Below are 13940 nucleotides of genomic sequence, written 5' to 3' on the forward strand. Positions count from 1 at the left end.
AAATCTATATGCAGCAAAAAACATCATTTAAAAAGAAGGTAAAATAAAGATATTCCCAGACATACAAAAGTTGAAAATTCATCAACAGCAAATCTGCACTACAAGAAACGTTAAAGGAAGTTCTTCAGGCAGAAGGATAATGATACCATAAAAAGCTACACAAAGGAATAAAGAGCACCAGAAAAGGTTAGGTATAAGAGTATACATGTAAGAATGTTTTCTTACTCTTTAAAACTTAAAAAAAAATAATGAACTATTTAAACAAAACTAACAATAGGGCTTCCCTGGTGGCGCAGTGGTTGAGCGTCTGCTTGCCGATGCAGGGGACACGGGCTCGTGCCCCGGTCTGGGAGGATCCCGCATGCCGCGGAGCGGCTGGGCCCGTGAGCCATGGCCGCTGAGCCTGCGCGTCCGGAGCCTGTGCTCCGCAACGGGAGAGGCCCGCGTACCGCAAAAAAAACAAAAAACTAACAATAATGTATTGTGGTATTTATAACTTATGTAAAAGTAAAATCCATGAACAATAATATTACAAAGGCTGGAAGGAGCCAAACAGAAGTACACTATTATAATATTCTATACATCAAGTGGCATAATATTACTTGAGGGGGAACTGATAAGTTACAAATGTGTGCTGTAAATCTTAAAGCAACTACACTAAAATAATAAAACAAAGAGTTATACTTAATAATCCCACAAAGGAGATAAAACGAGATCATAAATATTCCATTAATTCAAAAGAAGTCAGAAAAAAAAGAAAAGGGGAACAAGAGCAGATAATACAAACAGAAAACAAATAGCAAGATAATAGATTCAAATGTAGTTTTTTTGTAACCATAGCAATAATCACAGAAATTGTAAATGATATAATTATACCAATTGAAAGGCAAAATTTGTGAAATTGGATAAAAAAGCAAGAACTAGGGAATTCCCTGGCAGTCCAGTGTTTAGGACTTGACACTTTCACTGCAGTGGGCCTGGGTCTGATCCCTGGTCAGGGAACTATAAGACCCCACAAGGCATTCAGTGTGGCCAGAAAAAGAAAAAAAAAGCAAGAACTACATTACCTACAAAAGTATTTTATTTTATTGAAGAGCTGGCTCTTTTAAAAAATCTTTATTTATTTATTTATTTATTTTGGCTGCACCAGGTCTTAGTTGTGGCACGCAGACTCCTTAGTTGAGGCATGCAGGCTTCTTTTTTTTTAATTTTTATTTTTTTATAAATTTATTTTATTTATTTCTTTTTGGTTGCATTGGGTCTTCATTGCTGCGTGCAGGCTTTCTCAAGTTGCAGTGATTGGGGGCTACTCTTCGTTGCACTGCGTGGGCTTCTTATTGTGGTGGTCTCTCCTGTTGCAGAGCATGGGCTCTAGGCGTGTAGGCTTCAGTAGTTGTGGCATGCGGGCTCAGTAGTTGTGGCTTGCGGGCTCTAGAGTACAAGCTCAGTAGTTGAGGCACACGGGCTTAGTTGCTCCGCAGCATGTGGGATCCTCCTGGACCAGGACTCGAACCCGTGTCCCCTGCATTGGTGGGTAGATTCCCAACCACTGTGCCACCAGGGAAGCCCCCATGCGGACTTCTTAGTTGTGGCATGCAGACTCTTTTTTTTTTTTTTTTTTTGCGTTATGCGGGCCTCTCACTGTTGTGGCCTCTCCCATTGCGGAGCACAGGCTCCGGACGCACAGGCTCAGCGGCCATGGCTCACGGGCCCAGCCGCTCCGCGGCATGTGGGATCCTCCCGGACCGGGGCACGAACCCGTGTCCCCTGCATCGGCAGGCGGACTCTCAACCACTGCGCCACCAGGGAAGCCCCATGCAGACTCTTAGTTGCAGCATGTGGACTTAGTTGCGGCATGCAAACTCTTAGTTGTGGCATGCATGCAGGATCTAGTTCCCCGACCAGGGATCAAATCCAGGCCCTCTGCACTGGGAGTGCAGAGTCTTACTCCCTGGACCACCAGGGAAGACCCTACGAAAGTATTTCAAATGTAAAAATACAAGTAGGTAAAAGTATGGAAAAGATATATCATGCTAACAATAGTCATAAGAAACCTGGAATTCTATTAATGTCAGACTAGATTTCTGAGCAAAGTATACACAAATCTACAATTATGGTCAAGAGATTTCAATAGCCCTCTCTTAATAACTGACAGAACAAGAAGGCAGAAAATCAGCAAGGACATGAACAACATTATCAACAAACTTGACCTGACATTTATATAACACTCTACCCAACAACAGCAAAATACACGTTGTTCTCAAGTGTACCCAGAACATTTACAAAGATAAACCATATTCTGGACCATAAAATGAATCTTAAAAATTTAAAAGGACTCAGATCATATCAAGTATGTTCTCAGACCACATTAAATGAAATTTGAAATCAAGAACAAAAAGATTTTTAGAAAATCTATAAATATTTGAAAAGGAAATAACACTTCTAAATAACCCATGGATCAAAGAAATCCTAAAGGAAATTGTAAGGTATTTTGAACTGAATGAACATAAATATAGAACATATCAGAATTTATGGGATGCCACTAAAGCAGTACTTAGGGGAAACTGTATAGCACTAAAAACCTATATTAGAGAAGAGAAAAGGTCTCAGATCAATGACCTCAGCTCCTACCTTGAGAAACTAAAAAAAAAGAAGACCAAATTAAAACCAAAGTAAGCAGAAGAAAGGAAAGCCAAAAGTAAGAATCAATGAAATGGAAAACAGAAAAACAGAAAATCAATATAAGCAAAATCTGGTTCTTTAAGAAGATGAATAAAATTCATAAGTATCAGGAATGAGAAAAGTTACATCACTATAGTCTCTACAGATAATAAAATAACAAGGGAATATTATGAACAATTTTATTCCCTTAAATGCCACCACTTAGATGAAATGGACACAGTTCTTGAAAAACACAAAATACCAAAGCTCACTCAAGAAGAAATAGATAACCTTAACAGCCTTGTATCTTTTTAAAAGTTGAAAATGTAAACACCTTCCCACCAACCATCATTTAAGGAAGAAATAATACCATTTTGACACAAAGTCTTCCAACTCAGTCCATAAGGCTTGGTACCAAAACCAGGCAGTCATTACAAAGAGACTACAACCTAATACTGCTCATGAACACAGATGCAAAAATTCTAAACAAAAATTTAGCAAATCAAATCCAAAACTATATGAAAAGGATAACATATCAAGGCTAAGTGGTGTTTAATCCCAGGAATACAGTTGGTTTATCATTCAAAAGTTGATCAGTGTTAACAAACCAATTATATTCATAAAATGAAAACAAAACAAAACCATATAATCATCTTGATAGATTCAGAAAAAGCATTTAACAAAATCCAGAATCCATTTCTGATAAAAACTCAGCAAACTAGGACTAGAAGAGGACTTCATAAATTTGATAAAGGACATCTACAAAAAACCTACAGCTAATATCAGACCTAATGATAAAAGTCTGAATGCTTTCCTTTAAGATCAGGAATAAGACAGATGTCTAGTCTCATACATGTTATTCAACATTCCACTGGAGGTTCCAGCCAGTGAAATCAGGCAACAAAAATAAACAAAAGTCATCCATATTGGAAAGGAGAAGTAAAACAATCTTTATTCATAGATGGCATGATCTTCTATGTAAAAAAATATGATGGAATATGCCAAAATAAAGCTACTAGAGCTAATAAATGAATTTAGTAAGGTAGTGGGATACAACATCAATATACAAAAATCAACTATATATTAGAACTTTGAAGGGGACTTTTAATGAAAATTGAAAACTGAATTTTATAAAGTGATATCATTTACAATAATATCAAACATATGATAGGCATATGGGTAAATCTGACAGAAGATGTGAAAGATTTGTACCTTGAAAACTATAAAATACTGCTAAGAAATTAGAGTAGGCACAAATAAATGGGGAGATATATTTTGTTCATAGATCAGAGACAATTTTAAGATATCACTTCTCCCCCAATTTACAATCCCAATCACCAGCAGTAATTTGTGTAGAAATTCATAAATTTCTGCTTCTTCAAAAGATCTGTTATGAAAATGAAAAAAGGTATATAAACTTTGGAGAAAAATTTTGTAGACCGTATATCTGAAAAAGAATTTGCATCAAGAATATATAGCGAGCTTCCCTGGTGGCACAGTGGTTATGAATCTGCCTGCCAATGCAGGGGACACGGGTTCGAGCTCTGGCCTGGGAAGGTCCCACATGTTGCGGAGCAACTAAGCCCATGCACCACAACTACTGAGCCTGAACTCTAGAGCCCTCGAGCTACAACTACTGAGCCCGCGTGCCACAACTACTGAAGCCTGCGCACCTAGAGCCCGCGCCCCACAATGGGAGAAGCCACTGCAATGAGAAGCCCACGCACCGCAACGAAGAGTAGCCCCCGCTCACCGCAACTAGAGAAAGCCTGCACACAGCAACGAAGACCCAATGCAGCCAAAAAATAAATAAATAATTTTAAAAAAGAATATACAGAGAACTCTCAAAATTCAACCACTAGAATTTAAACAACTCAGTCTTTAAAAAGAGCAAAGATTTTAACAGACACTTTACCAAAGAACATATACAGAAGACTAATGGAAAGCACATGGAAAGATGTTCAACATCACAGGTCATTAGGGAAATGCAACTTACAATCCCAGTGAGACAACCATACAAGCATATTAGAATGGCTAAATTTAAAAAGGTTGGGCAGGGAATTCTCTGGTGGTCCAGTGGTTAGGGCTCCATGCTTCCACTGCAAGGGACACAAGTTTGATCCCTGGTCAGGGAACTAAGATCCTGCAAACTACACGGCATGGCAAAAAAAAAAAAAAAGGCTGCGCATACCAAGTGTTGAGTAGGATGTGCAGAAACTGAAACTCTCATACACAGTTAGTGGAAACAAATTAGTACAACCACTCTGAAAAACAGTCTGGCAATTTCTTAAAAAGTTAAACATTCACCTACCATATGATTCAGCTATCACACGCACTATCACTCCTAGTATTTACCCAAGATAAAAGGATATATATGTCCATACAAAGACTTGTCCATGAGTGTTCATAGCAGCTTTATTTGTAATAGACAGAAACTAGAAATGACCCAAACGTCCATCAACAGGTGACTGGATAAGAAATTTGTGTTATAGCCATATAATGGAATACCACTGAGCAATAAAAAGAATCAACTATTTAAACATGCAGTATGAATGAATCTCAAAATCATTATGCTGAGTGGAAGAAGTCAGATCACTCTCTGCACTGGGAGCCACTTTCCTGCCACAGTCCCTTACTCCCCTCCCTGGTGAGGAGTACCTCTGAGCTGCTGGGCCGACTACTGTCTGCAGTAGTGATGAAACAACTGCAGATGCTGACAGATGAGAGCCTCAGCAGCTTGGCAGCCTCAGGGTTCTTGACCTCCCTTATCCCTAGGCAAAGCTTCCAAACCAGTGCCACTGAAGGGACACTGACACAGCAGCCACGTTCACTGGGGCTGGGGCTGCCACAGTTGGGGTGGTTGGGATTGGCACTGTGTTTGGGAGCCTCATCCTTGGTTATGCCGGGAACTCTTCTCTGATGCAACAGCTCTCCTCCTATGCCATTCTGGGCTTTGCCCTCTTGGAGGCCATGGGACTCTTTTCCCTGATGGTAGTCTTTTCCATTCTCTTTGCCATGTTAAGGAGCCCTCTCTAACTCCCATAGTTCTTTCTACCGTGTCTAATTGGCCCTGTATGTTCCTTTTCCTACACATCCCCAGGCAGCCTGGGGAAAGTGGTTGGCTCAGGGTTCGACAGAGGGAAGACAAATAAATACTATGTTAAGATGATTAAAAAAAAAAGAAAGAAAAAAGCCAGATCAAAAAAAGAAGTACATACTGTGTGTAAAACCTAGAAAATACAAACTAATCTACAGTGACAGATCAGTGGCTGTCTGGAAAGGGGAGGCAGGATGGAGTGCAAAGGAACATAAGAAGATTTTGGGGGGTGACAAGACATGTACCTATCTTGACTGTGCTGATGGTTCTATGGGTGTATTCAAACGTCCAAACTTATCAAATTGTACACTTTGTGTTCAGTTTATTGTATGTCAATTACACCTCAGTAAAGCTGTTTTTTAAAAACACAAATTTCTGGATTCTATCACCAGAGCCTTTGGCTGTAAAAATATTTACCCATTTCGTTCGATCAAAATCAATCATTTTGATAGCTTCCTACTGAAGTCTAAATATCCACTCACTTAATAGCAAGTATGATAACCTGGGAACATAAAGTTACTATTTTTCAAAATTATCTCAATATAGAAGCAACTTATACTACAAAGTATTCATCCTGGTGGATATGGAAAAACATGAGGGATAGTAAAAAAAAAAATTAAAGAATTTATGAAGTTTAGCTTTCTAATGACTAAGCAGAAATAGTATGATGACAGAGAAAATGGGGAGGCAAAAATAAACAGAAAAGTCGACGTACCTATGGTCATCTAATCTATGACAAAGGAGGCAAGAATATACAATGGAGAAAAGACATTCTCTTCAATAAGTGGTGCTGGGAAAACTGGACAACTACATGTAAAAGGACAAAATAGAACATTCTCTAACACCATACATAAAAATAAACTCAAAATGGATTAAAGACCTAAATGTAAGGCCAGACACTTATCAAACTCGTAGAGGAAAACATAGGAAGAACACTCGTTGACATAAATCACAGCAAGATCTTTTTTGACCCACCTCTTAGAGTAATGGAAATAAAAACAAAAATAAACACATGGGACCTAATGAAACTTAAAAGCTTTTGCACAGCAAAGGAAGCCATAAACAAGATGAAAAGACAATCTGCAGAATAGGAGAAAATATTTGAAAACGAAGCAACTGACAAAGGATTAATCTCCAAAATATACAAGCAGCTCATACAGCTCAATATCAGAAAAACAAACAACCCAATCCAAAAATGGGCAGAAGACCTAAACAGACATTTCTCCCAAGAAGATATACAGATTGCCAACAAACACATGAAAGGATGCTCAACATCACTAATCATTAGAGAAATGCAAATCAAAACCACAATGAGGTATCACCTCACACCGGTCAGAATGGCCATCACCAAAAAATCTACAAACAATAAATGCTGGAGAGGGTGTGGAGAAAAGGGAACCCTCTTGCACTGTTGGCAGGAATGTAAATTGATACAGCCACTATGGAGAACAGTATGGAGGTTCCTTAAAAAACTAAAAATAGAGCTACCATATGATCCGGCAATACTACTCCCGGACACATATCTGGAGAAAACCGTAATTCAAAAAGATACATGCACTCCAATGTTCACTGCAGCACTACTTACAATAGCCAGGACATGGAAGCAACCTAAATGTCCATTGATGGATGAATGGATAAAGAAGATGTGGTACATACCGTCTTTGGAAGATTACTGGAATATAACTCATCCATAAAAAAGAACGAAATAATGTCACTTGCAGCAACATGAATGGACCTAATCTAAAATTAAAATTGGAATCTAAAAAATGGTACAAATGAACTTATTTACAAAACAGAAATAGAGTCACAGATGTAGAAAAAAAACTTACGGTTACCAAGGGGGAAAAGGGGGGAGGGATAAACTGGGAGATTGGGATTGACATACAGACTACTATATATCAAATAGGTAACTAATAAGAACCTACTGTATAGCACAGGGAGCTCTACTCAATATTCTGTAATGACCTATATAGGAATACAATCTAAAAAAGACCAGATATATGTATAATGTACAACTGATTCACTTTGCTGTACAGCAGAAACTAACACAACATTGTAAATCAACTATACTCCAATAAAACTCAAAAAAAAAATTTAAACAGAACCCAAGCCTAGTGTTAACACTAGTAAAATGGATGAAACCTATGATAATTATACAACAATAATCTTAATTTGAAGAAAGGCATAGCATGGTATTCAAGTAATGGGTAACAGAGAAAGACTGGTGTTCAAAAGTCCAGAAATAACGCTGGAGACTAGGATATAGCAGAATTCTACTGCCATCTTCTTTTTCCTCAACATTTGTGCATCATGAGATAGGCAATGTTATAACTGCAAAATAAATGTCATAAACCTATTTCATTAACTAACCATCAACCTTAAACTTGCTTTTCTAAAAATTGGTTAGATGTGGGATATATGTTAGGAATCATGATTTTGTACCTTGTATCAAATGCTTTATCTATTTCAAACAAACAAGGAAAATTCTCGGAGCTCTATTAACAAATGCTAATTTCTATTGATATAATAATAAATACCATAATTCAACCAAGTTGTAGATGGCATATAAGTACTGTATCTTCAATATAGAAGGGATATCAAGTTATTAGTGATAATTTAGTCATTATTATGAGTTAATATATTTTGTTATTTAAATGACATTCATCCATAATTAGAGAAGGTTTTTGCCTTCTTCAACTATCTGTTTTTAAAGGACTAATATTAGAAAGTTGGTAGTTAAAATTTTTCCCCCAAGTTATGCTAAAAGAAGAAAGTAAAATTCAGGTATATAAAAACAAGTGAGTTAAGTTATGGGCAAGTGAAAACAAAAGGACAAATTTTAATGGCATCTCTCCTAAATGTACCAATATATTTTACAGTATACTTTGAAGGATATTACCCAGTAACTTCAAAAAGGAATAACATCCAATATATTTTATTATTAAAAAATAAATTAAGGGCTTCCCTGGTGGCGCAGTGGTTGAGAGTCCGCCTGCCGATGCAGGGGACACAGGTTCGTGCCCTGGTCCGGGAAGATCCCACATGCCACGGAGCGGCTGGGCCCGTGAGCCATGGCCGCTGAGCCTGCGCGTCTGGAGCCTGTGCTCCGCAAGGAGAAAGGCCACAACAGTGAGAGGACCGCGTACCGCAAAAAGTAAAAAAAATTTTTTTTAATAAATTAATTAAAATCTAAAGAACGGTATTATATACTAGCTACTTTCAAAAAAGAAGAGGAAGAAATAAAAGTAATTTGAGATTTAAGGTTAGAAAAGAAAAGGAAGCAAGCGGAGAATCTAACAATACCTAGATTATTAAGCTAAAAATTTTTCATCAGAACATTTCACAAAAATCAAGACACTGGTAGGAAGGATATGAAATCACTTAATTCTGTCTGTTAATAAAATGGACTATTCATCTGTTCATAATGAAGTAAACAGAGGAAGGTTTTCATTTAAATAAAAAAAAAAAGTTAGAAACTAAAAGGAATCCCATAATGCAAAGGTTTCATTTACTCTGCATTTTTTCAAGCATTCCAATCTTACTCAGAAATAATACAAGATATCCAAGGGCTTTAAAATCTAAGGCCTTTAATTAGGTTTTCAGTAATGACCATAAATGCCTTCTCAAAACCCCTTTCACTGAAACCAGAAGGCACTAGGCATTACATAACACCCTGAAAGCAGTGATTCCTTCTGGTGCTGGTGAAGATACACATTAAATGGCAGGTTTTAGATCTTAATGTCTCCTCCGGGAAAAAAAAAAAAAAGACAGCTCTGAAAATCACCCCAAAACTTAAAGTTATCAGTCTTTCTCAGGTTCCCAATGCAATTTTAAGTTATTTTTACAAGTACATAATTTGAAATTAATAGATAAACCCAGTAAGTATGATATGGTTTTCAACATGTGTTAGGCTTTTTGTTAAGTACAGTAAATATGAAGATACCGTTATTATGCTAATTGGCATCCTTTGCTTCTCTTTAGCTGTGCAAAATAAAGTTGAAATGATACATCCTGTAGTGGTATAATTTAAAAGATCCTTGATATGACACTAACAACTTTCAAACTCTGGTCACAAACTACATATAAATTGTTAGATTATTAAAATACACCTTTTTGAAAAATAATAAGATGACCATTTATACCTAAATAAGGTTTCCCAGGAAGATATGAAATACTTTAGCATATAAAAGTAGTTGCCCCTTTTCCATGAGGACAACTGTTGTTTCACAAAATAACTCATGTGATTCAAGGCAAATGATTCCTTTCAAATGCCACATTCTCTCCATGACTTTGAGGTATGCTTCAAGAGACTTGTATCCATGAGAAAAGGGCACATTTGGATAGAAGACCACAGTTACAAACACCAAGGACCCTTTCTTAGGTCAGGAGTGCCCTTAAGAGTTACATTAACAGAGAATAAGAGATAGCTCCTGAAGCCATTTCTTTTACAACCTACAACTAAATTTGGATATGTAAAGGGTAATTCAAGACACAGCTATTTACATATGTCCTATGTCATGTGTGCCTATTTTAAACAGTGGCTTCTTCAGGACACTCCTATTCAAACACTAACGAAAAAACCTTATTCTACCAAACCACAATCTTCTATTTTTGGCAAGGTAGTATAGTGTAAACAAAACAAAACAGAAACAAACAAAAATAACAATGACAAAAAACTAGCTATAACAGTGATTGAGGCAAAAGTTCCATGTCAAACAACAGTAGGGAAAGTATTCTGAGAAATATTAATTTTGGGGGAAAAAACCCTACCAAACAAATAATGCTAGAAATCAATCTTATAATCGCTCAAATGACTATCACATAAAAGTTTTAGGGCTTCCCTGGTGGTTGGGAGTCCACCTGCCGATGCAGGGGACAAGGGTTTGTGCCCCGGTCCGGGAAGGTCCTGCGTGCCACGGGGCGGCTGGGCCCGTAGGCCGTGGCCGCTGGGCCTGCGCATCCAGAGCCTGTGCTCCGCGGCGGGAGAGGCCACAGCAGTGCGTACCACAAAAAAAAAAAAAAAAAAAAAAAGGTTTACAAATTCCTTTAAAATAAGAATAGTTGTTTTAAAAAGTAGCTGATTATGAGGTTTATAATTAGAATGTCTTTGAAAAACAGACAAGCTAATTAACTTGGGCCCAATTAGCAAAGGGTAAGAGGAAATAAACTCTTCCATAATTAATACTAGATGTCTTCTTCCCTTTGGTGAAACAGATTAAATTTGAAACTGGTATAGAAAATAATGAAATGAAACCTCTATGACAATTGAAAAAAAAAAACACCAATGCCACTAATAATGAAAACAATGGGAGGCAAAAAACATATTTTTAAGCAATGATTACTCAAAAGAATGCCTTATAAAAAACTACATATCATAATCAAGTTAAGAAAAAGCTTCAAGACTAGCAGCTGGGCTTTGTGAAACACGTAGGACAACGGAAGGCACTACAAAAGCATTAATCACTCCTAACTACAGTCTGACAGTTCAGTCTTTTCCTTCTTCTTAAGAAGATAGCCAGTGTGAATGTCATTTTTATATCCCCCTGAGTTTTATCATGATTGGGCAGAGAAGCACCAATTTAAAAAAAATATCTGCAATGCCAGCACTGCAGTTTGGAATCACTTAAACTGATGGCCCCACAGGTCTCTCATAAGAGCACTTTAGAACATGATTAAAAATATAGAAATGCCTTTTGGTGTTTCAGTATTAAAGTGGAACCACCACAGATATCCATTTTTTTAAAACTAATGCACTAAAAAGGTCTGTTTATACAGTATAGTCTTTCAACCCTGTAGCTAGCATTCACGGCTATTTTCCGCTCCGAGAGATCTTGGGCGTCTGGTTGAAGTGTCAGTATGCTTCATGGTATACAATCCTTTTGGCTGGAAAATCCTGGCAAATATCATGTCATGCCCGTTTTGAGCAGTATGCCTTGTAGGTCCTCTGGCAATGCTAAAATAATTGCATCTATGTGTGTCCGTAACTTTTCCATAGTGTCAGGTTTCACAGGTAAATGCTCTCGATCAGCCTGCAACTATATAAGGAACATTTGGAAGCATTTAAATTACCTTTTGAGGCTGTATTAATACAGTATATTCTCTAAATAAACAGTTTTAATGGTCAAAGATTTGGAAACTTCAGAGTGAGACCAGAATTTACAGAATCTATAAAAAAGCAAAGAACATGCCACTTTAACAATACAATTGCTGAGCTCGAAAAAAGACTTCATGTAAATTAATAGATAATATCAACGCAGACCATGTGGTATTAAATATAAGTCACAATGTTTTTTGTAAAGCTCATTAGACTCCATGTAAATAACTAAAAAAAATATATGGCTTCATTATGATCTGCTTGAGTTACCAAGTATTTTCAGTCAGATCTACCATCAGTTGACCAATCATAAGTCCTCTCATTTAAAAATTTACTTCTGTGATACATCAAAGCTATCACCTCAAATAAGAGCAAAACAACTTCACAGATCTTTGGCTGCTTTGGCTACATACCAGCTTGTTTTTTAGCTTCAATACAAGGTCTACTGTTTCTACTTCTGTGTGTTTCTGGGTCCAGTGAAGTAAGTCCTAGAAGAATAAACAAATCTCAAATCAGTAAATACTCAAAATAATATTCAAATCATTCTATTTCAATAGTCAAGGCTACTGGGAAGAAAGGACAGGAAGGAAAAGGAGAACAGGGTATTTAACCCAGACATAGCATTATAGTATAATTCTGTACATAATATTCTGACAATGAATCAGATACTTTTTGACATTAGCCAGAATGACTGTCTAATATTCAGAAGTAAAACACAATGGAAGAAATTCCTTTCTGGCCCTTTTAGATCAATCAAGAAAAACAAAATTGGAACTTAAGGTACGATACTAACCCCTAACCCCACTAAGTATTGAGTAATTTATAAGGTACATCAACTAACAAATCAAGATAATTGCGAACATGAATATATTACTGTATACAAACTTTGCATCTTCAAATAAGCTCTTCCTGGGCTTATTTGTCGTTGCCTTCATGGTATTCTTTCTCTGAAAACCAGTCACTGAGAGTTTATGATTAGAAAGTTAACACTGAGGCTAGCCCACCTCAAGCTAAACACAAATTGAGACTATCCTATATATTTTTAAAAGTAGCTTAATTTAAAATAGTCTGCTGACAAATTATAGAATACGAAAAAGTCCAAATACAGGAAAAATATATTAATAACTGGGAAAGGTGAATAACGCATGGTGGAAAAGGTGTTGAGTTGGACTGCTCGGATCTGAATTCTAACTCCATCCAGTGGTATGCTAGTAAATATTTAACAACTGGCTGTCAGGAAAAGTTCCTGGTTTATACCATTTGCCAGTTGCTGTGGTGTAATTCTCCCTCTGTAGCTGATTTCAAGCTACCAACCTGAGATCACTGAATACAGAGCTGGGAAGAGATGCACACGGCTGGCTCTTGTGAGCCAGTGCAAGTGGGCTCGAGCACACTGCTGTTTCCACTACTTAGCAGTGATGTGATCTGAAGCAAATGACTTAATTGATTAATGGATCACTCAAGTGTCTCAATTAATCACTCAAGTGTCTCATAACGCAGATCATAACACACCTACTTCAATGAACTATGAAGATTAAAAGACTGTCCATTTAAAGCACCTGCACAGTCCTTGGCACATAGCACATGATCTGGAAAAGTTAGCTATTACTATTTATAAAGTAGTGGATATGGATATAACCTTTCAGCCTCTATGAATAACTTTATTTTCAATAGTTGTTAATCATCACACAAACATGCTGTTTTCTAACCTCTTCACAAAGAGCTTCCAGATGGAGTGCCTCCAGTTTCTGGGTCATTTCCTTCCTCCGGGTCTTGAACCAACCATCAAAATTTGGAGATTTTAGAAAATGCCTATAAAAATAAATTTTTAAAAAGCAAAGTTTGATTATGACTTAACTTCCTCTCAATACTTTTTCTACCGATAGCTAGGAGAACCATGTGAAACAATGTAATTTTTAAAAAAAAGAATATGTTGGATTTCCCTGGTAGTCCAGTGGTAAAGAATCTGCCTTCCAATGCAGGGGACGAGGGTTCAATCCCTGGTTAGGGAACTAAGATCCCACGTGCAGCGGGGCAACTAAGCCTGTGCGCCACAACTACTGAGCTTGCGCGCCTCAACTAGAGAGC

The 13940-nt window shown here is 37.2% G+C and overlaps 1 protein-coding gene and 1 pseudogene across 1 annotated transcript in view; one reads left to right on the top strand and one right to left on the bottom strand.

The window, feature by feature from the left end:
- Nucleotides 1-4812: 4812 nt before the first annotated feature.
- On the top strand, nt 4813-6508 carry LOC112400576 (ATP synthase F(0) complex subunit C2, mitochondrial pseudogene; annotated as a pseudogene).
- Nucleotides 6509-10747: 4239 nt separating this feature from the next.
- DENND6A (DENN domain containing 6A) overlaps nt 10748-13940 on the bottom strand; it is a 55228-nt gene continuing 52035 nt past the window's right edge. Inside the window, exons 18-20 of the mRNA XM_024746492.1 lie at nt 13562-13664; nt 12266-12340; nt 10748-11793 (exon numbers count right to left, since the gene is read on the bottom strand). Of these exons, the coding sequence (XP_024602260.1) occupies nt 11662-11793; nt 12266-12340; nt 13562-13664 (310 nt within the window). The 3' untranslated portion in view covers nt 10748-11661. The remainder of the gene's footprint in view (nt 11794-12265; nt 12341-13561; nt 13665-13940) is intronic.

Source organism: Neophocaena asiaeorientalis, unplaced genomic scaffold (assembly GCF_003031525.2).
Source record: "Neophocaena asiaeorientalis asiaeorientalis breed wild unplaced genomic scaffold, Neophocaena_asiaeorientalis_V1.1 scaffold251, whole genome shotgun sequence".
In the NCBI taxonomy this organism is placed as follows: domain Eukaryota; kingdom Metazoa; phylum Chordata; class Mammalia; order Artiodactyla; family Phocoenidae; genus Neophocaena; species Neophocaena asiaeorientalis.